This window comes from Nannospalax galili, unplaced genomic scaffold (genome assembly GCF_000622305.1).
Source record: "Nannospalax galili isolate Female #2095 unplaced genomic scaffold, S.galili_v1.0 scaffold713, whole genome shotgun sequence".
Taxonomy (NCBI): Eukaryota; Metazoa; Chordata; class Mammalia; order Rodentia; family Spalacidae; genus Nannospalax; species Nannospalax galili.
In genome coordinates, this window is record NW_008333780.1 from 1,841,922 (window position 1) to 1,864,397 (window position 22,476).

General features: G+C 44.3%; 1 protein-coding gene across 1 annotated transcript in view; it reads left to right on the forward strand.

The window, feature by feature from the left end:
- LOC103730262 (calreticulin-like) overlaps positions 1–22,476 on the forward strand; it is a 46,101-nt gene that overhangs the window by 18,017 nt on the left and 5,608 nt on the right. The window contains exons 2-7 of the mRNA XM_008828457.1: positions 7,449–7,550; positions 10,670–10,873; positions 14,926–15,020; positions 16,590–16,799; positions 17,709–17,822; positions 18,806–18,949. Coding sequence (XP_008826679.1) covers positions 7,449–7,550; positions 10,670–10,873; positions 14,926–15,020; positions 16,590–16,799; positions 17,709–17,822; positions 18,806–18,949 — 869 coding nt within the window. The remainder of the gene's footprint in view (positions 1–7,448; positions 7,551–10,669; positions 10,874–14,925; positions 15,021–16,589; positions 16,800–17,708; positions 17,823–18,805; positions 18,950–22,476) is intronic.

Below are 22,476 nucleotides of genomic sequence, written 5' to 3' on the forward strand. Positions count from 1 at the left end.
CTTTATATGTGACTTGTTGTTTCTCTTTTGCAGCTTTCACAATTGTCTCTTTGTTCTGTATGTTTAGCATTTTTACCATGATATGCCGTGGAGAGTTTCTTTTCTGGTCCTGTCTGTTTGGTGTTCTATATGCTTCTTGTATTTGTATGGGCATGTCTTTCTTTAATTTGGGGAAATTTTCTCCCACGATTCTGTTGAAGATCTGGTCCATGCCATTATCTTGGGATTCTTCTTCTTCCTGTATGCCTATGATTCGTAAGTTTGGTCTTTTTATGGTGTCACACAATTCCTGCATATTCCATTCTTGTATCTTTGCTTGAGTGGTCTAGTTCATCCACTTTGTCTTCCAGTTTTGATACTCTGTTTTCCATTTCGTTCATCCTATTGGTGAGGTTTTCTCCTGTCATTTCTAATTGTCTTACTGAGTGTTTCACTTCCTTCTTCATTTCAGCCTGAGTATTCTTCAATATTTCTAACTCTTTTCTGAATTCATTCAGAAGTTTATCCCTATCTTCCTTCAGTTCTTTGATTTGTGTGTGTGTGTGTGTGTGTGTGTGTGTGTTCTTTAAATTCACTGAATTCTTTTATTACGTTTATAATTGTTTTTTGAGTTCTATGTCCTGCATTCTCTCTAGAGGCTTCTCATTGTACTCCTCTAGAGGACTATTGGTATCTGGTGGGGATATGTTATTTTGGTTTTTCATGTTATTATTTTTTCTCTGTGATTTTGACATGTGAATTTTTGTGGTTTACTTTATGGGCATGAATAGCTGGTTTGTCTAAGCTTCCAGTTCTCTTTTTTGATTTTATAATGGAGTGGCTGGATTGCTTTTGTCTTCATGATTTCCCACAGAGGCCCAATTCAGATGAGGGTTAAATATTTTCAGGCTTTCTTCTAAGGTCTGGATCCCCCCAGGAACGATTTTGGCCTCAGGATTTTGGGGGTTGGACTGGCCTGGGAGCCTGGCCCCGGAAAGAAGCTGGCCTCTTCCCGCCCCATTTGCCTTTGGATCTGTGGGTGATCCAAAGGCAGATGGGGCGGGAAGAGGCCCCAAGGACTCCTGGGGACTGCAATGAGGAGCTGTGTTGGTCTGGATGCAAAGGATCAGGAAGAGGAAAGGTCACCCCTGGCGTCCCAGAAAGGCTGGAGGGTTGTGCAGGCCCAGGGAAGCAGAGGGAGGTGAGGGCAGGGCCAGGCCCAGAAGCAGTGTTCCTGGGGCCAAGAGAAGGCACTTGGTTGGTCTGGATGAAAAGGATCAGGGAGCAGTATTGGTTCCCCAGGTATCTTGGGCCCCAAGACAAAGAATGGGACAGGACCCAAATTAGGAGAGACCAGCGGCAGAGATGGGAGGTTGAATGAGGCTGGGGGAGTCAAGGCACCGAGGGCGCGATGGGCTTACCTCGGAAAGAGGCCTGCGGGTAGGAGAGAGGCCTGCAGCGGGTGTTTCAGGCCCGGGGAAGCAGAGGGAGTTCAGCAACAATTATTTTTAAATTACTTTGGTTGATCAATCAATCGTGTGTGTGTGTGTGCATGTGTGTGTGCATGTGTGCACATGCTATGGCATGCATGTGGAGGTCAGAGGACAACTTGCAGAAGTCAGTTCTCTCCTTCCACCATGTGGGTTATAGGGATCAAACTCAGGTTATCAGGCTTGGCAGCAAGTGCCTTTAGTGACTGAGCCATCTTGCCAGGCTAACAATTAATTTTTGTTGCCTTAATTAATTCTGTCCCTAGACCAACCTATTGTTTGGCAGACATTAAATACGAACTTACTTTCCTTGAACAGGGTTTTGTTTGGTTTTGGTTTTGGTTTCCTGAGGCAGGGTCTTGCTAGGTAGCCCAGACTGGCCTTGAGCTCATGCTTCTTCTCCATCAGTCACCCAGGTGCTGACATTCCAGACGTTTGTCTGGTTTACCTTGAAGAGTTTTAGAATATTGTTCTTTAGAGATGAAGACATGGGTGTAGAAAGTGAACTTTCCAGTTCATATACAAAAGCTGGGAACTCTGTGAGAGGCAAATGTGTTACCTACTGGGAGGAGCAAAGTCCTCGAAGCAGAATTGTGACCATGCCTCTACTGTACTTTACAGCTTAATATAGGCTCTGAGTCATCATCAGAGTTGAAATTTTAAGCTGGATTTGGGGCACTCAGAAGGCTGAGGCAGGAGGATTGTCCCCAAGTTTGAGGCCAGCCTAGCCAACATGTGAGTATTGGGAATTAAACCCAGGTTCTCTGCAAGAGCAGTCAATGCTCTTAACTGCGGAGTCGTCTCTCCAGCCTCTAGCTAGAATTCTTTATATAAGAAGTTAGGATCTGCTGGGCATGGTGGTGCACATCTGTCATCTCAGCACTTGGGAGGCAGAGGCAGGCAGATCTCTGTGAGTTCAAGGCCAGCCTGGTCTACATAGTGAGTTCCAGGCCAGCTGGGGGTACAGGGAGACCCTGTTTCATAGAGACAAAAAGAAGCCAGGACCTTCTACAGTGTTCAGAATTTTCCACTGAAAATGGATGGCAGACAAGAGCAGGGCATGTAATCCCAGCATTCAGGAGACAGAGGCAGAATGATCGTGAATTTGGGGACATCCTGAGCTATAAAGGGAGGACCCTGTCAAAAAAAAAAAAAAAAGAAAGAAAGAAAGGGGAAAAAGAGAGAGAAATAGAAAATTCTTTGCAGAATACAATCTGACAATGCTGAATAAATACAAAAAAATGTGTATTTTTATCTAATTATGCAAGCTTCTAATGGATCTATTCTGTTCCAGATTCAGGACTAGATGCTGGGATATAAGTACATTTATTTGAGACAGGGTCTCTCTGTAGTCTCAGCTGGCCTTGAACTCACTATGTAGACCAGGCTAGCCTCAGTTTCACAGAGATCCACTTGTCCCTGCTTCCCCAGTGCTGGGATTAAAGGTGTGTACCACCACACCTAGCCTAAAAATACTCTTAAAGTTAAAAAAACTCTTAAAGTTTGTGGCAGAGATGAATGCCCAGCCCAGACTTTCTATATGGATTCCATCACAAGCCAGGCGAAAGGGGAGGTACAGGTAAGGAGTACGTTCATTTGCAGGAGTTAATGGTGGGTGGTGTGTTCTCTTCCATATCTCCACAGGCTCAGGAGCAATTCTGTGACACGTTCAACATATCAGCTCCCAAACACACTACTATCTGTCAGAGGGCTCTCTGGAGAAGTATAGCTATTTGGCCAATAAAGGGAAGATTTAGCAGGCTGAAGGACAACAGTATCCAACCGTGGCTAGCCAGCTGCTCTCCTCTCTCCGTTGCTTCCTCCGTTTTCTTTAGGCTTCACATGTACACGCCTTGTTTTCTGGAACACTCCTTGTCTTTCTGCTTTCTCTTTGTCTTTCTTTTTCTTTTTTTTCTTTCTTTTTTTTTTTTTGGTCTTTTTGAGACAGGGTCTCCCTGTAGCCCCGGCTGTCCTGGAACTCACTATGTAGACCAGGCTGGCCTTGAACTCACAGAGATCTGCCTGCCTCTGCCTCCCGAGTGCTGGGACTACAGGCCTGCACCACCACACCCGGTCTTTTCCTTTTTTTTTAAGGTTTACTCATTTTCATTTTTTGTGTGTGACTGATTGCCTGCATGTATGTGTACCATGTATGTGCCTGGTGCCCCAGGAAGCCAGAAGAGATCATCAGATTCCCTGGAACTGGAATTATAGATGATTGTGAGTCATCGTGTGGCTGTTGGGAATCAACCTGGGTCTTCTGCGAGAGTAGCTGGTGCTCTTACCCACGGAGCCATTTCTCCAGCCCCTTTTCTGCCTTTACAGTTCTTTAGCCATGCTTCTCCTGAAGTCAGCCTTGTTGCTAAGGCCTGTGCTTTTCAGAACTGTATTACCCTGTGCTTCCCTCTTATTACTACATGTATCAGATACTTTTCTGTTGCTGTGAGAAAATACTATGACCAAGAGAAACTTGTAGACAAGACCATTTATTTTGGCTTAAAGTTCCAGATTCCTCTCTATGTACCTGGTACAAAGTAAATGTTCAATAAATGTTTGCAGAAGCCCTGAATCTAGTCTCAGATCTGCAACCAATAACTATGTGCCCATGAACAAGTCACTTTCTTCTCTGGACTTCCGTTTTCCTACCTGTAATATGTAGAAGTAAGGTTAAATGACCACTTAGTCATTCTGACTCCAACCTTTTATGATATTAAGATGTTAACAATATTAAGACGAAGTGTGAAATGGATGTGGTGGCTTACACCTTTAATCCCCGGCACTGAAGATGCAAAGGAAAGTGGATCTCTGTGAGATAAAGGCCAGCCTGGTTTACATTAAAAAGCAAAAAAGGAGGAGGAGGAGGAGGAGGAGGAGGAGGAGGAGGAGGAGGAGCAGGAGGAGCAGGAGGAGCAGGAGCAGAAGGAGGAGGAGGAGAGGAGAGGGAGAGGGAAAGTGGGAGGGAAAGGAAAGGGAGGACAGAGAAGGGAAGAGAAAGGGGGGAGATGGGGGGCAAAAGAAGCTGGAGCTGTGTAAGATAAAGGACAGCGAGGTTTACAGTAAGAAGAAGAAGAGGAGAGGAGAAGGAGGAAGAGGAGGAGGAGGGGAGGAGAAGGAGGAGAAGGAGGAGAAGGAGGAGGAGGAGGAGAGGAGGAGAAGGAGGAGAAGGAGGAAGAGGAGGAGGAGAAGGAGGAGGAGGAAGAGAAGCTCTTTTTTTTGAGACACTTTAAATTATGTCAGGTTTGATTTGCATCAGTACTCCTCACCCCGCAAAGTAATTAAGGATGAGAATTTGGAGTTCTGTTTTAATCTTTTCTACCATAGAATTCAAAGTCAAAGCTGTACAGCTGTTTCTACATGCTTGGTAGGCTCAGCTAACATTTGTCAGGTGAGTGAATAAAAACTATATCCTTCCATTTGTAACGTTGAGACTCTTATGGCTTAGATAGAAGTCATGACCATGCGTCTAGTCACTCACTCAATGCATACTTTGGGCAGTTTACTCTGTGTTAGACACTGGAACATGATGGTCCATAAAAAAGTTATAGAATGTCCTGATCTGATGGGAAAGACAGACATTCAAATTATACACAAACTATAAAGTCCCATGATTGACTCATATTTGTCGCACACATTTTTAGGTTGTAAAAGGCTTTTTACATGCATGACCTCAAGGAAAGTTAGATAATGTAGGGGTTAAAAGTACAGATTTCAGTGTTGTGTAAACCCGAATGCAAGCTGCTTACTCACAAACTAGGCTCTTAAGCAAGATTCTAGATTTCAGTTTCTTCATTTTCAATGGGGAAAAATAGGACATTCATGCAGGGCCATTATGAGAATGCACTGAGATAATGTGTGTACAGCCACAGCACAAGGCTGCTAAGACTAGCTATTTTTTTTCTTTTTAAAAGATCATTCTTTCTTAAAAATCTTTTTTTAGTAGCTATTATTATAATGTATTTTTTTCTACATAGGACTTTCCCCTGTCTCTTCCTCTTTTTCCAGAGGAAAGACAGCTTTGAAATCAGATTTGGTTTTAGCTTTCAAGTCTGAGGCTGGAGACGGTGTTCAATGGTTAAGAGCACTTGCTGTTTTTCCAGGGGTCCAGCGGATCTGAGTTCAGATCTTAGCACCCACATCAGGCAGCTCACAAATGCATGTAACTCCAGCTCCTGGGGACCCAATTTTCTTTTCTGGCTGCTATCGATACACACAAACATCACACACACACACACACACACACACACACACACACACACACATATATGCTCATACACACTCAGATTAAAAAATAAAATGAAAGTGAACACTGGAAAGGCAGAAACAGGTGGATCTTGGGACTTGCTGGCTCTCCACTCTAGCTTTATCAGCAAGATCCAGGCTCCAGTGAGAGACCCTGCCTCAAAATACTGGGAAGGCAGAAACAGGTGGATCTTGGGACTTGCTGGCTCTCTAGCTTTATCAGCAAGATCCAGGCTCCAGTGAGAGACCCTGCCTCAAAAAGCAAGGAGGACGGCACCCAAGGAAGGACACTTAGGGCTGGCTTTGGCCTCCACATGTACACATGTACACACACACACACACACACACACACACACACACAGAGCTTGGGATGATGGGATAGACTGTAATCCCAGCACTCAGGAGGCAGAGGCATAAGGATCAAGAGTTCAAGAAAAGCATGAGCTATGTGCAAACTCTTCTTTAAAAACAAAAGAAAGCCAGGCCTTTAATCCCAGTACTAGGGAGGCAGAGGCAGGTGGGTCTCTGTGACCTGGTCTGCATAGAGAGTTCTAGGTCAGCTGGGGCTATAGGGAGACCCTGTCTCAAAAAAAAAAACAAAAAACAAAACTGGGGAGTGAGATTTGAGAAACTCTATTCAGAGGCAGGGAGGAAATGAAATAAAGGCCACCCTCAAGGCCTCTTCTATCTTAAGCTGCCAAATTGCCCTGTGACTCTGGCAATATGATTGGGGCTGGGAAGTGGGAGTCAGCATAAAATCAGAGAGACATTGAGTATTTGGGTAGAATGCCAGGTCCTCAGAAAAATGCTTCTTTGTCTGCATGCCATCTATGCCAAAGCAAAACACATTAATCAGCATCTTAAAACTGCAAGGGAGTGTCTAGAAAGTTTAAAAAGGAGAAAGGGTAAGTGGAAATTGATTGTTCATGATCATCATTACTAATTCAAGAAGCATAAAATGGTATTGTTAATCTCTTCCCTTAGAGAGCCACTTTATTATACTTTACTAGGCTTCAATATGTATAAGGACTTAATCTTCCTAAGCTTATTTACCATGTACTTTTTATTTTATTTTATTTTTATTATTTTGGTCTTTTTGAGACAGGGTCTCCCTGTAGCCCCAGCTGTCCTGGAACTTACTATGTAGACCAGGCTGGCCTTAAACTCACAGAGATCCACCTGCCTCTGCCTCCCGAGTGCTGGGATTAAAGGCGTGTGCCACCACGCCCGGCTTACCATGTACTTTAAACATTTTTATTACATTTATTTGTTTGTTCTGGGGGTTACCTGCCATAGTATGCATATGGAGACCAAAGGATAACAGGGAGTTGGCTCTCTCCTTCCACTTTGTGGGTTCCAAGAATCAAACCCAGGTCATCAGTTTTGGCAGCAAGTGCCCTTACCTGCTAAGCCGTCTTGCTCGCCCATTTTCCATCTACTTTTATTAGAATAAATGTCTCATTCCCTTCAACCATTCTTTCCCATGGTGATTTTCAGGACTCAACTGTCACGAAGAGAATGGGTGGACGCTGATGTGAAAGTATCTCAATTACTTGGTATTTAAGCCATTCCGCATGGTAGTTCATGAATAGCAGGTTCCAAGCACTAAGCACTGAGTGTGAGTTCAGAAATATTCTGAGTTGCCCTCTGCTACACTGTTACATTTCTCATTGAGCTTAGTCAGCATTGAAAATATGAACAATTTGTATATGTTGCTTTAATTTCTCTTTTACTCCATAGATGGATGGACAAAACGTTGGGTACAGTCTAAGCATCAGCCAGATTACGGTAAATTTCAGCTCACTGCAGGAAAATTTTATCAAGATAAAGAAAAGGATAAAGGTAAATACTAGAATTCAAGCATATACTAAGTGACTGGAAAACGTGTGACTTCTATACAATTGTTTTTATCCATGATCACCAGTTTATTTCTCTTATTTAAAAAAAATAGTAGATGGAACTGGACGTGGTGGGTCATGCCTCTAATCCTTATATTCAACAGGCTGAGGCAGGAGGATTGCCATTAGTCCATAACCAGCCTGGGCTACATGATAAATTCCAGGCCAGCCTGGGTAACAGACTAAGACCCTGTCTCTGTCTCTCTCTCTCTCTCTCTCTCTCTCTCTCTCTCTCACACACACACACACACACACACACACAAGCATGAACTCTCTATAAAACTACAATGCTCATCCATTGGTGAATATTTAAACTAAGCCATTACACATTATCCCTTTAATCTCCCTAGCAGTTTCATGAAATAGTTATTATTTGCCCAGTTTTGCAGAGGTGCCTCAAAGAGGTCGAGCTCTTTGCCCAAGGCTAAATTACACAGCTAAGAGAAACAGTTGAGATTTGACTCTGGGTCTGACTCCAGGGATGGCATTCATGGCCATTAGCCTGTGCTGCTTTCCCCACACCCGTAGGATTTTACAAGTCATTCTCTGCACTGTGAACAGGAGAAAGCACTGCAAAACCCTGCTTTTCCTAGAGCAACTTAGTGTGATGGAGAGGGGAGCAGATGGACCTAGGGCTGATAGGCGAGCTATCCAATTGGAGTATGTCTTTTTACGTCTGAGTGTTGATACTAGATGGAGATGGTGACCATGAACTGACATGCTCCCTAGACAGGGCTTTTGCGAGGGTCAAATCATATTGTGGAAGAAGGGTGGGTTCTGAGGACAAAGACTGCAGACGCGGGTTATCGGTCTGAGGAAGCTTTTACTCTATTCCTAGAGTTCATTGATCATTCCCTGGAGTGATTTCCCATCTTCTTCCATCTGGTTGCTGTTATGAACCTTATTTTCATGTTTATTAAAGGAGAGAATTATGCTCTGGCTTGAGAATTATAAATCTTATTTAAATCCACTCTGGAAAACTGTTTCCAGAGGAGAGAAAACTGGAGACCGAGTGTCCTGTGGGTCCCCTGTATCTTGGTAGCGCTAGTAAAGTAAGAACCATACATCTCCTCACACTTTGGCTTCTCGATTGTTGCCCTGCAACTCCTCCTCTGGTGTTCATTGGGTTTCCCTGGTTGTCTGTAAGGGTTATAAAGCAGGGCAGAACCTCAGAGCCTGGTCTTTTGTTATTGCGCCTACTCCTTCCTCCCTGTCTCCTTTGGCCCCCTTGAGGTCTTTAAGAAAGTAGGCATACTCTTCAAAACAAAGATAGTTCCTAACATGATATACAATAGGAAAATGCTTACCACAGAATTGGCGTACAAGAAATACTCACAGCCTTGTCTAAATCAGGCCCTGAGATCCTCTGTGTAATTTAGTACTTTTTTGCTATTGTTTTTGAGGTGGGGTTTTGTATAGTTCAGGCTGATATTGAACTCACTAAGTGACTGAGGCTGGCCTCCAACTTCTATTCTGATTCTCCTAGTGCCACCTCCCAGGGCTGGGGTTACAGATATGCCACCACACCCAGTTTAACACTTCTTCATTGAGCATTTTCCCTATGTCAGCCCCTGTCCTAGATATGGGAAACACAAAGATGGCCCTTGGTTGTTGTTGTTGTTTGGTTTTTGTCTTTTGGAGACAGGGTCTCCCATAGCCCCAGCTGGCCTCAAACTCTCAGAGATCCACCTGCTTCTGCCTCCCAAGTGGTGGAATTAAAGGAGAGTGTCACCATGCCTAGCTGTCTTTTTTAGAGTTTAGAAATTGTTCAGAGAGTGAAATAAAATCTCATTTCAACAGAGTATGACCCAAGGAAGTACAGAGAACTGTGGAATTATGAAGAAAGGATCCTTAGCAATTGTGAATGATAATAACCCCTTATGTTTGATGTTAATAGTTTATAAACTATTATTACTTTTGATCTTCATTGGGAACTGGGGCCTGCATGAAGCAGAAATAATTATCCACGCTTTGTTAATGAGTAAGTGGTGGGACTCAGAGAGTTAACATGACAGAGCGATAACCAGTAAGCTGGACAGCAACATGGCATAGTAAAAGGACTACCAGCTTGGGAACCAGGACCGTATGTGGCCAGACATCTGTTTGTCATTTGTGACGGTGTCATCTTCAGCAAGTAACTTTCCCTCTTTGAGTCATGGTTTCTTCATGTGGTTGGTTAGTTTAGAAAGGCTCTGGAGTCCCTGGCAGCTTTGCTACTGGAGGTTGGGGACTCTGGAGTTAGAACTGGCTGGATGATCCTGGAGCCATGAAATAGCCTCAGTGGCTTCATGACAAAGTGATCAGTGTAGCTCACCTCACATGGTTATTGTGAGGGTTAAATGCAATAACCCAAGTGAATGAAGAGTAGAGTTAAATGTTCGGGGCTGGGGAGGACTTAAATGGTAAGAGTGCTTGTTGAGCAAGCATGCGGACTGAGTTCCAGAACCCATGTAACAGCTAGGCATGGCTGCATGCTCCTGTAACCCTAGTGCTGGGGTTTGGAGGATAACTGGGACCCGTTGATTACTAGCCCAGCTCCAGGCTTAGTGACAGACTCTGTCTTAAGAGAATAAGGTGAAGAATGATAAAGCAGGACACCTGACATCTTCCTCTGGCCTCTGTCCACACAGAGGTGTATATACACACATACACACACCACACATACATCTCACAAATACATACACACACAGTTTTGACATACCTCACAAACACACACATACACGTTTTTAAAGGGTTAAATTACAATAAATTACAACAATGATCACTATGTGTCTAGGCATTAATTCTGGGCTTCTTTCTACGCTTCTACATTGCAGAATCTCCTTCTGGCACCCAGTGGGTCTCAGCCTGCTTTTACAAAACTGCACAATGGGGCTGAAATCTCTCTTGAAAATCAGTGGTCCATGATATAGGCAAAAGAGCATTAAATGTAACTTAAAATTCTATTTAGATTCTTATTAGCCATGTAGCTTATGCTCCCCAAGGCTCAGCTTAGAAAGTGAGGACATTGTTCCACTTTGGAGGCATTTCAACATGAAGTCTCTGCTCTCTCTCTGCCCTCAGGTCTCCAGACCAGCGAAGATGCTAAATTCTATGCTCTTTCAACCAGGTTTAAGCCATTCAGCAATGAGAATGAGACCTTGGTGGTTCAGTTTTCAGTAAAACATGAGCAAGGCATTGATTGTGGTGGAGGGTATGTGAAGCTCTTTCCTGCTACCCTCAATCAGGAGGATATGCATTCAGAATCCCAGTATTACATCATGTTTGGTAAGCTCCCTGATAGCATCTGCTGTCGGCCTCACAGTTCTGGAGAAGAAGCACTGTGGTTGTTGAAAGGGTTTAGATAGATCTGGAACAGAGGTTTTGTAGCTGGATAGCTCCATATTGCCTGGGCAGTTGGACTCTCCAGAGACCTGAAAAAAAACAAGGCTCCTCTAAACTAAATGCTAATCTAAATAGACAAAAAAGTTGGGGAAGCAGGTGATATTAACAAGTCTATGGTATAGGGAGGCATAGCCCAGTTCTCAGAAAAGAAGCATAGACCTTTAATAAGCCACTGTGCTCTGCCTCAGAGAGACACCCCAGAGTAGAGAAATGACCTTCAACCAAGCACCTGTCATGTGTCCTGAGTGTGACATTTGTAACCTAAGTACGTAACTAGGCCTCCTTGAAGCTATTCAGCTCTTACTTAGCTCCATACAACTTTGAATCCAGTTTCAACACCTGTTGATATTGGAAAAACAGCAAACAAGCACTCCAATTTGTAAAGCACAGGTGAACATGGATTGAACCAGATTATTTTGTACAAAGAGAGGTTATACTGAACATTAGGCACCAACATCTCCTGAATTCTCTATGCCCTTCTTACTTTTCCCAGAAAGCTTCAGATCTCTTTATCTTTCTCTGTCTCTCTCCTCTTTTTGCCTCTCTCTTCCCTCCACCTTCTCCCCTCCTCTCCTCTTTTTCAAACCCTCCTCTTGCCTGGTGGCACACACCTTTGACCCCGGCACTTGGGAGAGAAAGGCAGATAGAGCTCTCTGAAATAGAGGCCAGCCTGGTCTACATAGCGAGTTCCAGGCCAGCTGGGGCTGCAGGGGACACCCTGTCTCAAAAACAAACAAACAAAAACATACAAAAAAAACCTCAAATCCTCTTCTTCAGCCTCATTGCCCTTTATCTATTACGTTCTCCTGCCCCCACAACTCTTTGTTTTTTCTTAAATTTTAATCCCTTTGTGAGTGTGTGTGTGGGGGGGGGTTACTGGTTTTGTTTTTGTTAGATTTTTTATTTATTTATTTACTTATTTATTGAGACAGGGTGTCACTTCATAGTTCAGGCAGTTCTGAAACTCACTATGTAGCTCAGACTAGCCCTGAACCCATAGCAATCAATCTTCCTACTTCAGCCTCCTGTGTGCTGGGACCGTAAGTGTAAGCCACCACACCTTCTCACTTGCATCTTTTTCTTAGGCAAACTGTAATGCTCAAGGTATGTAAAATGTGTATCCGTTCCAGAATATTTCTGTTTTCTTCAAAATCTGCCCTTCTCAGTGTGTATGTGTATGTGTGCACGGAGATGGTAGTAGGGCAATTAGAGATAATAAAAGAGTGATTCTCACTGGGTGTGGTGGTGCACACTTTTAATCCCATCACTCAGGAGGCAGAGGCAGACAGTAAAAAGCCAGAATTTTGAGCCATTTTGTCTGTCTGCAAACCTTGTGTACTAGTTTATTCTTCATTGCGTTGACAAAATACTCTGACCACTACCAACTTGGGGAGGAAAGGGTTTATTTAGCTTACATATCCTGGGTCACCATTCATCCGGGAGCTCAAGGTAGGCACTCAGGGCAGGAACCTGGAGGCAGGAGCTGGAGCACAGGCCATGGAGGAACGCTGCTTACTGACTTGCTCCCCTGGCCCATGCTCAGCCTGCTTTCTTATACAACACAGGCCCACCTGCCCAGGGGTGGCACCACCCACAGTGGGCTGGGCCCTCCCACATCACTTATCAAGAAGATGCCCCTCAGATATGGCCACAGGCCAGTCCAATAGAGGCAATTGCCCAATTGAGGCTCCCTCAACCCAGGTGTGTCAAGTTGACACTAAAGCTATCCAGCACACCTTGTATCTTCTATTTTAAGGCAACTGAATAACTTTTTAAAATGCAGAATGAAAAACACATTCTTTTTTTAATTTTTTAAAACAATTTTTTTGGTCTTTTTTTGAGGCAGGGTCTTCCTGTAGCCCCAGCTGTCCTGGAACTCACTATGTAGACCAGGCTGGCCTCGAATTTACAAAGATCCACCTGCCTCTGCCTCCCAAATGCTGGGATTAAGGGCGTGGGCCACCACACCCAACTTATTTGTTATTTTTATTTTATGTGTAGGCACATATTGCCTGCATGTAGGTAAGTACACCGATGTTGTGCAATACCCATGGAGGGCAGAAGAGGGCATCAGATCCCACGGAACTGGACAGACAGTTGTTAGCTGCCATGGGTGCTGGGATTCGAACCCCGGTCTTCTGCAAAAACAGTCAGTGTTCTTAACTGCTGAGCCATCTCTACAGTCCCCGAAAAACATATTCTTAAAAAGGCATTGAGTCAGGTGTGATGGTACACACCATTCTCAGAGGCAGGGACAGGTGGATTGCTATTAAGTTCCAGGCCAGTCTGGTCTACATATCACCTGAATATCCAGGTCCTTCTAAAGTTCATTGCCTTTGCCTTCACTATTCCATCCGCATCTCCCAAGCCAGCCAATGCATCCTCTGCTCCTTGACTCCTTGTCCCTACCTCCTCTCCAAGGTGTATGGAATATCTCTCCCTATCCATGAGCTCCTGAAGATACACCTCTGAGCCCAGCAGCAAGCATGGCCTTCCAAGCACCCTTGATAACTATGGGGTACTTGAATGAGTCCCAGGGGCTTCATGATTCATTTGACTGGTGAGATACCCAAGGCTACTTAGTATCTCAAAAAAAGTTATAAGAGCATTTGCTGCTCTTGCAGAGGACCCAGGTTCTGTTCCCAGCATCCATGTGGCAGCTCACAACCATCTGTAACTCCAGTTCCACGGGATCCAACACCCTCTTCTGGCCTCGTTGGTCACTAGGCAATGCGCATGGTACACATACATACATGCAGGCAAAACACTTATATGCATCAAGTTTTTGAAAATAAATCCTTTAGCTGGTAGTGATGGCATATGCCTTTAATCCCAGCACTCAGGAGGCAGAGGCATGAGGCTTTCTGTGAGATAGAGGCCAGCCTGTACATAGCAAGCTCCAGGCCAGTTGGGGCTACAGGGAGACCCTGTCTCAGAAAGAAAAAAAAAAGTTAAATTTTAATAGGAAGAGAAGGGCATGCATGTACAAAAGCTTAGTCATAAAATTCAAAAGCATGTAAAGAGATGAGAAGACCAATGTGGCTAAAGTACAGCATAAAGTGCAGCATGAATGTCTCATATGTGTATATGTGTGTATGTGTGCATCATGTGTGTGTAGTATATGTGCGTTGTGTGTGTATTGTGTTGTGTCTTGTATGATGTGTATGTGTTTCATGTGTCTTGTATGGTGTGTATGTGTTGTGTGTGTTGTGTATACTGTGTTCTATGTGTGTGTTGTGTGTAGATGTTTATGTGTGTCATGCATATGTGTTTTATGTATGAGCATGTGTGTACTGTGTACATTATGTGTGTACATTTTGTGTGTTGTATGTGTGCTTCACTGAAAGGCTGAGGAGCTTTTTATGAGTTACGGGTAGAGCAATAACAGGAGGGACTCAGAGCTCTCTAGGCCCTGAGGCTCTAATCCACAGTTCTAGAATTGTCACATAGTGCAAAGAGCCTCGGGCCCCAGTAGTAGGTAGGCAGGACTTTGAATTCTGACAACTTCTTACTTTTGACAAGTGCTTGACTTTTCTGAGTTGCATTTTACCACCCGAAAGTGGAGATAGTAATGCCTTCAATTGGTTTGGTCAGTGGGGTCCTGGCAGGAGATTAGAGGAAGAGAAGAAAGTTGTACCCCTCAGCTGAAAGTTACCTTCTCTCCTCCTGTGCCCTCTTAGGACTGTCTTCAGGATCTGGTCCCCCTCCTCCTCCCCATCCGTTCTCTGCTGCTAGCCTGACTATATCTTTTGTTTTCTCAAAGGCATGCTCCCCCCTTGCAAATAATCCCTTTTGTTACATCTCTCTCAAATAATCCTGATTCTTTCTGGAAACACTGATGAATACACAGTCTGTGTCTGCCTTGGGTCTTAGCCTTAGACTGGGCAAATTGCCTGAAATCAATGTGAAATCATGCTTTGGGGTTTAATTTCTAGGCCCGGACATCTGTGGCTTTGGCAACAACAGATTACAGGTCATCCTTTATCACCAAGGGAAATACCATGAGAACAACAAGACTCTCAAGTGTAGGGTGAGTACGTGACGTGGTCCTCAGCTAGAAAGAAGGAAAAACATTTTGTATACGTTCTCTCATTTCATTCTTATAAAAACTCCATCAGTTAAACACTATCATCTCATTTCACAGATTAAGTAGACCTAGAGAAGTGCTATAAATGGTAGACATTCATGAAGGAACAGGTGACCAAAAAGCCTGGGAAGTCATCTAGTGTCCTCAAAGCTTGGTGTGACCTAGTAGTTACCCACTGCTAGATATTGGAGAGGATGGAGAAGGAAGTTCTGAACTTAGATGAGGTGTAGGTCCGTTTATCTCACATCAGGTTAGAGACACCTAGGTTGGCTAGAGGACAGTAGGTAGATTTCATAGTGTAGGTCCGTTTATCTCACAACATCAGGTTAGAGACACCTAGGTTGGCTAGAGGACAGTAGGTAGATTTCATCAACAGTTCTAATGGACGTTAATTAAATGTTAACTCTGTCCTGGGCCTTGAGTTAGGGAGAGACTGAACCAGACAGGACTCCTGAATAATCAAACTCACATTAAGCCAGACAGTAACTTGTGCCTATAATTCCAGCTACTTGAGAGGCTGAGGTGGAAAGATTGTAAATTCAAGGCCAACCTGGTCAACTTAGCAAGAGCTTACCAAAACAAAACAAACCTTCACAGTGAAGTAAAGAGTCAAGAAAAGGAAGAAGACTATCTGATTTGTGTCTGCAGACGCACCGAGGACTCCTACCCAATCTGGAGGCTTAAGCAATTACTGCTTCCCAGAGAAGGTGTCCCTTGTACTTATCCTTTTTGAAGGATAAACATATTCTTGTAAATAAATATGACAATTCTGTGGAGAACTGAATTCCTTGGAGAGGATATTACATAAGAAAAGTCAAGGAGGAAGCTGGAGAAACGGTTCAACAACACTGGTTGCTCTGGCAGAGGACTGGGTTCGATTCCCAACACCACATGGTAGTTCACAAGCCTTCATAACTCCAGTTCCAGAGGAATCCAACACCCTTTTCTGACCTCTGAGGGCATTTGCATGACACAGGTGCACTTACACACATGCAGGCAATACACTCATGCCCATCAAATAAAAATAATAAAATATTTTTTTAAAAAAAAGAAAAGTCAAGGAAACTTGAGAAACTGTGGACAGCGAAAGAGTTGATATAGCTGGATCACCAGAGAAAGGCTGGAACAGGCCTTGCTGACCAAGACTGTACAGGGGTTGTATGTATGAGGCACTCCTCTGGGGCAGATACTGGGTTAGAGGCTATAGATATGATAGATGAGTCATATACAGCCCCTGCTATTGAGAATCTCACCGTTTACTAGGACAGACAGAAAAACAAGATCAGAGAATGATCAGACCTGCAAAAGAGGAGGGGTGATGGAGAGGAGAGACCACAGGAGTGAGACCACAGGCAGAGTGATCCCAGAATCCCTGTAGGTTTGTTACCTAGATAAAGGGGAGAAGGGATGTGGTCAAGTGTGTTAATATGTGGGAGGCTGCATCAGGGAACACGATGCCTGAGATCTCGGATGTTCTATATGGAACTGAAATATCATCTGTTCCCTTTATAGATCAATAAAGACACTCACCTATATACTCTGATCCTTCGCCCCAATGCTACTTATGAAGTTAAAATTGACAATCAGAAAGTAACAACAGGAGAACTGGAAGATGACTGGGACTTCTTGCCTCCCAGGAAAATAAAAGACCCCTATGCCAGGAAACCAAGGAAATGGGATGAACGTCTGCAAATAGAGGATCCTGGAGATAAGAAACCTGAGGTCAGTGGGAGTGGATGGGAATTTAATCCTAGGGAGAGGGAAGTGGGAAGTAGAGTCAGAATCAGGGATCAGACAGTGTTTGGGGTTTTCTGCACCAAGAGAAAAAAGGGATTGACTTCTAGTCAGGTCTAGCAGGCATGCTCAGGGCAACAAGACTGACTGTAAACCCTGCCTCCTGGCGAAGAAGAAGACTATGTATCTGCCGCAGTCAGGGTTGACTAGAGGCTTGAGGAAGGGCAAAGAGATTGCGGGCCTTTGTGTCCCTGAAGTCTGGACAACAGGAAGATAGAAATTGATGAACTAAGCCAGGCATGGTGGGGCACGCCTTTAGTCCCAGCACTTGGGAGGCAGAGGCAGGCGGATCTCTGTGAGAGTGAGGCCAGCCTGGTCTACACTGCAAGTGCCAGGCGACAGGGAGACCCTGTGCCAAAAATACCAAAAAACGAGGGGAAAAAAATCAAAATAAAACAAAAAACCCGGTGAACTAAGTAGAGCTCGGTTTCCTGAGGTAGGGAAGTAACTGCTTGGCAGTTTGAGTTTTGAGAGAGCCTTGCTTAGCTAATCTGTCTCAGGAATTACAGTACTTCTCAGAAATATGCATTGACAATTATTGTGGGAGTAAACTATATCCAAACCATAGCAGCACACATGACTGGGGAAGGTGAGGTCAGAGAGAGGGATAATATCCATCTTAAGTAAATTTAAAACATTCAAGGTCAGGGTGAAGGTGATTCCAAGGATGGGGGGGGGGTCCAAAAAGCCTCTTTTTTTCTCCTTTGGCTGGTTTGCAATGTCCTGCTCTGGGCTGTCATAGAGGGAAGCAGGAACCAACACCCCCTCTCTGCACTTGAAACCCCAGTTTCATCCCAGATCATGCCTCTGTCTTCATGAAGAAATACTGCATTTTAGGACTGGGAGGACTTTGAGTTCATTCCAGACCCAGAAGCCAAGAAGCCAGACGACTGGAATAAGACAATGGATGGGGAATGGGAAGGGCCCCTGATCCAGAACCCCAAGTACAAGGTGAGGACGTCTCTCTCTCCAGCGGAAACTTCCCAAAGACAATCAGATGGAAGAAACGTAAATTGTGACTTACAAAACGGAAATTCTAAGCGGGGCCTGGTGGTGCAGGCCTATAATCCTAAACCTTGGGAGGCTGAGGTGGGAAGACTGAAAGTTCAAGGCCAGCCCCCAGTGGGCTACACAGCAAGACATTTTCTCAAAATAAAATAAATCAAAACACAAATTCTGAAATCCTGTGCTCTCCCGCTCCATACCCCAGATAGTGCCTTGTCCTCATCAGAGACCTGTTCTTGGAGCTGCACCTACTTGGGATGGGGAGGGTTGGCAAAACCAGTACTGAGAGGTAGAGGTTCAGGCAGGCTTGGGCAAGGAGATTGTCCCTGGCTGTGAAAAGCGGCCAGTCAAAGGAACATGGTGTGAACAGGGAATGGGTCTGAGGTCAAGAACTGGACATCTTAGAAGCAGGCCAGAAGGGAAAGGAGTGGGATCTACAGGAGCCCAAGGAATCTGGGAGAAAGGGGAACTTCTTTTTAATAGTTAACTCCTGACCTCATGTCAGAAGCAAGAACTAAAGAATCAGCTGAAAAACTGTCCAGCAACAAAACTGACAAAGGCAAGCATTTTATCTGGCCGCAGTTTCCTGTGCCATACATGAGGAAGAGACCAGTCAGAATGTCAATATTCTTAGATGATGTTTTTCTGAAAAGTTGCATTTTCTTAACTTCCTAAGTGAGCTTGTGTAGAAAGAGAGCCAGACTAAACAGGCCCTACCATGTCATCTGTCTCCCTATAGGTAGAAAGGAGAACTTGGATGTGTCTTCCGCCTTCATTCAAAAAAAGAGGAAAAAGATTCCAGGAATCTTGTTCTTAATCTTTACGTCTAATATACAGCTGTTTATAAATTGATTAACCTTTTTTGACTGAATGAAATCAGAAGAATATAAAATTATTACTGACATGTTCACTTTCGGCTCTTCATTCAGGGACACTGGAAACCCCGGATCATTGACAATCCCAATTACCAGGGAGAGTGGATTCATCCAGAGATAGACAACCACAAATATAAGCCTGACCCCACCATTTGTCACTATCATAATATCAGTGTTCTTGGCCTGGATCTTTGGCAGGTAAAGCTCTCTTGGCTCAAAGCCATGAATCAACAGTCCCTGTAATTCTCACAAAGTGCAAAGAGCCCCAGGCTGGAAATCACAGTTGAATAAGTCTTGCTTTTTCCAAACCTTAAATTACTCATCTTTAAAACGGGAGTCATATTCATCTTCAAAATTATAAGAGCTAAAGTTTATTTAGCATTTCTATGTACTGCTGTATAAAAGACTTCAAAGCTCCACTTAATTTTTATTGTGTATCTATTTCTAACCATGAAGAATGAATGCATACCTGGTAAGGTGAACAGGAAATGCAAGACCTGAGTGCTGATCGTTCTAGCATGGTCTTACATGATTCTTTTTGTTTTATTTTGGGTTTTTATTTGTTTTGTGGCAAGGTCTTGTGCAGCTCAGAATGGCCTTGAACTTGCTATATAATAAAGGATAACCTTGAATTCCTAATACTCCTTCCTCCACTTCAAAAGTGCTGGGACTACAGGCTTGCCTCATCTTGCCCAGCCTGTCTTATGAGATTCTTGAGGGATGGGTCTGTAGGTAAACAGAAAGTCTGAAATATCAAAGTCCCCAGACAGGTATTGGGAGCTTTTATTTCAGCTGTGATAACAAATCCTGACATTACCTCCCTCAGTCTTCAAAACATCTTCCCTGGGCCTTACCTGGAAGGGAAGAGATAATCTGGCCTTTGGACAGTTGCTCTCCCTCCCATCCCTTTCTCCTTCGAGACCTATCTGGCCCACTATTTGTCTGGGAGATCTCTAGAAACAACTATCCACAGAGCCCTGGAAGAACTTCTGGAGAAAAGAGAACCCTGATTTGCTCAAAATTGGCCTCACATTAGTGCTTTATCCAAATTGCCTTCCTTAGTTCTCACTGAGTAAAGTGAACTTTAGTACCTCAGATTAATACTTTATATTTGAGAGCAATAAGGCTCAGAAATGTAAATGTGCGCAGGAGCACACAGCTAGTGCTTGGTAGAGACAGGAAAATGCACATGAGGTCTGCCTACCTCTAAAATCCTTGTTGTGATCGGCTATACCCTCAGTAAGACAGAGCCTGAGAAATCACTGCCTCAGGGCTGGAGAGATGGCTCAATGGTTAAGAGCACTGGCTACTCTTTCAGGGGACCTGGGTTCGGTTCCCAGCACCCACATGACAGCTAACAACCATCCTAACTCCAGTTGCAGGGAATCTGATGCCCTCTTCTGACCTCCAAGGGCATTTCACTACACTGGTGCGTTTACGTACATGCAAGCAATACACTCATACACATTAAATAAATAAATAGAGAAAATATTTTTAAAAAGAAAGAAATCGCCACCTCCCGTCCTTAGGTGAGTCCCGAAAGGTCTCTGTCTCTGACCAGTGACTCAACTCCTTTCCCTTTACTCCTCCCCTCTCTTCCTCCCTTTCTCTTGTTCTCTCTTTCTTGCTTCTTTTATAAGGACCCTCTGTAGTCCCAGGTGACCTCCAAATAGAAATCCTCCTGCCTCAGACTCCTAGTGCTGCTGTGAATACAAGCACTCCTGACTGGCGGTTCCCACTGTTCCCTGATTCCGTAGTATCTGGGACAGGCAGCCATGTTGAGACATTCTTCATTTCTTTATCCATTTCCCACTTAGTTTTTTTCAGCTTCCTCAGTTCCCCGACATGTGTGTGTATGTGAATGTACACATATGTGCAATGTGCCATGGCATATGTGTGGAGGTTAGAGGACAAGTTATGGGAGTCTGCTCTCTCCTTCCACCATGAGGGTTCCAGGGATTGAACTCAGATTGTCACACTTGCTGGCCCTTAAAATGTTTTTGTTTTTGTTTTCCATGGAAAACATTAAGGTATACATTTCAAATTATACCATTGTTCATCTAAAAAACTTAAAGTTATTTGGCACTAATTGCTCTGTGTTCTGTCAACCTCTCTAAACAGGCAAACCTTTCTATTTGAAGACTGTAACCATGTCATGCTCTCCAAACCTCAATAATAATGCATGTAGGTCAAAAGTGGATCTCACTAAACTACAGGTTCTGATCTGGAATGAAGTCCAAGAGATGTCATTTCTAAAATTCTAGATTATCGTGTGTGTGTGTGTGTGTGTGTGTGTGTGTGTGTGTGTGACTATATATTTTCGTGTGTGTGTGTGTGTGTGTGTGTGTGTGTGTGTGTGTGAGAGAGAGAGAGAGAGAGAGAGAGAGAGAGAGAGAGAGAGAGAGAGAGGGAGGGAGGGAGGGAGGGAGGGAGGGAGAGAGAGTTCTGTGTAATGCTGATATCAATCACCCTCGCAGGCATTCTTTCCTTATAATTTCTAATTAGGTTTGACACTCCCAGCTCTTACCCTAACCCTCACTCAGCCAACAAGGAAGATCCAGTTAGCCACAGAATCCTTGCATTTTATCAGAAAATGCATGTGACTAAGCATAGGGATAGCCAGCATTCTTTTACCTGCCCTTCTCCAGCCTCTGGTTTTCCAGCCTTTAGACCCTCTGCCATCCCAGCTACCCTCCCCATCCCTCCTCTGTCTCAGCCTAGTAAGCCTAGCCTCTGACCCTCCTGTTCCCTTTTCTGACACTGGATCCTTTCACTTTTTTTTCAGGTAAAGTGATTGCATTCTGGGTTCAGGGCTGAGGCTGAGAGGAGATGACCAAGAACAAACAACGTTCTTCTTTTTCTAGGACTGCTTATGATCTTTGAAGGGATAGTTGCACAAACTGCAATGAGTAGAGCCTGGGTATAATGCAAAGGGCATTGACCCCCTACATCAGGTGATCTGGGCCTCGAACATGCTATGCAAGTGTACAACTGAGCTACACCCATATCCCCATCTCCATTTTACTAAGGAGAAAAAGGAGGGCTCAGAGATGTAAACCGAAACCTAAAAACCTCCACTCTTTCATTTATTATATTTTAACTTTTAAATTTATTTCTGTGTATGTGATGTGCCTGTATGCAGTATATGTGTGAGTTTGGTGAACTAGCCCACACTGATTCAGGTGGAGATCAGAGATAGGAGGCTGACGCTGGGTGGGTCTTCCTCAGCTGCTTGTCCATCTTTTTTCCTTCCTTCCTTCCTTCCTTCCTTCCTTCCTTCTTCCTTCCTCCCTCCCTCCTTCCTCCTTCCTTCCTTCCTCCTTCCTTTTTCCTTCCTTCCTTCCTTCTTTCCTCCCTTCCTCCTTCCTCCTTCCTTCCTTCTTCCTCCTTCCCTCCCTCCCCCTTCCTCCTTCCTTCTTTCTCCTTCCCTCCCTCCCCCCTTCCTCCTTCCTTCTTTCCTTCCTTCTCCCTCCCTCCCTCCTTCCTTCCTTCCTTCCTCCTTCCTTCCTTCCCTCCTCCTTCCTTCCTTCCCTCCTTCCTTCCCTCCCTCCTTCCTCCTTCCTTCCTTCCTTCCTTCCTTCCTTCCTTCCTTCCTCCCCTCCTTCCCTCCCTCCTTCCCTCCTTCCCTCACTCCCTCTCTCTCTCTTTCTGTCTCTCTGTCTCTGTCTCTCTGTCTCTCTGTCTCTGTCTCTGTCTCTCTCTCTCTCTCTCTCTCTCTCTCTCTC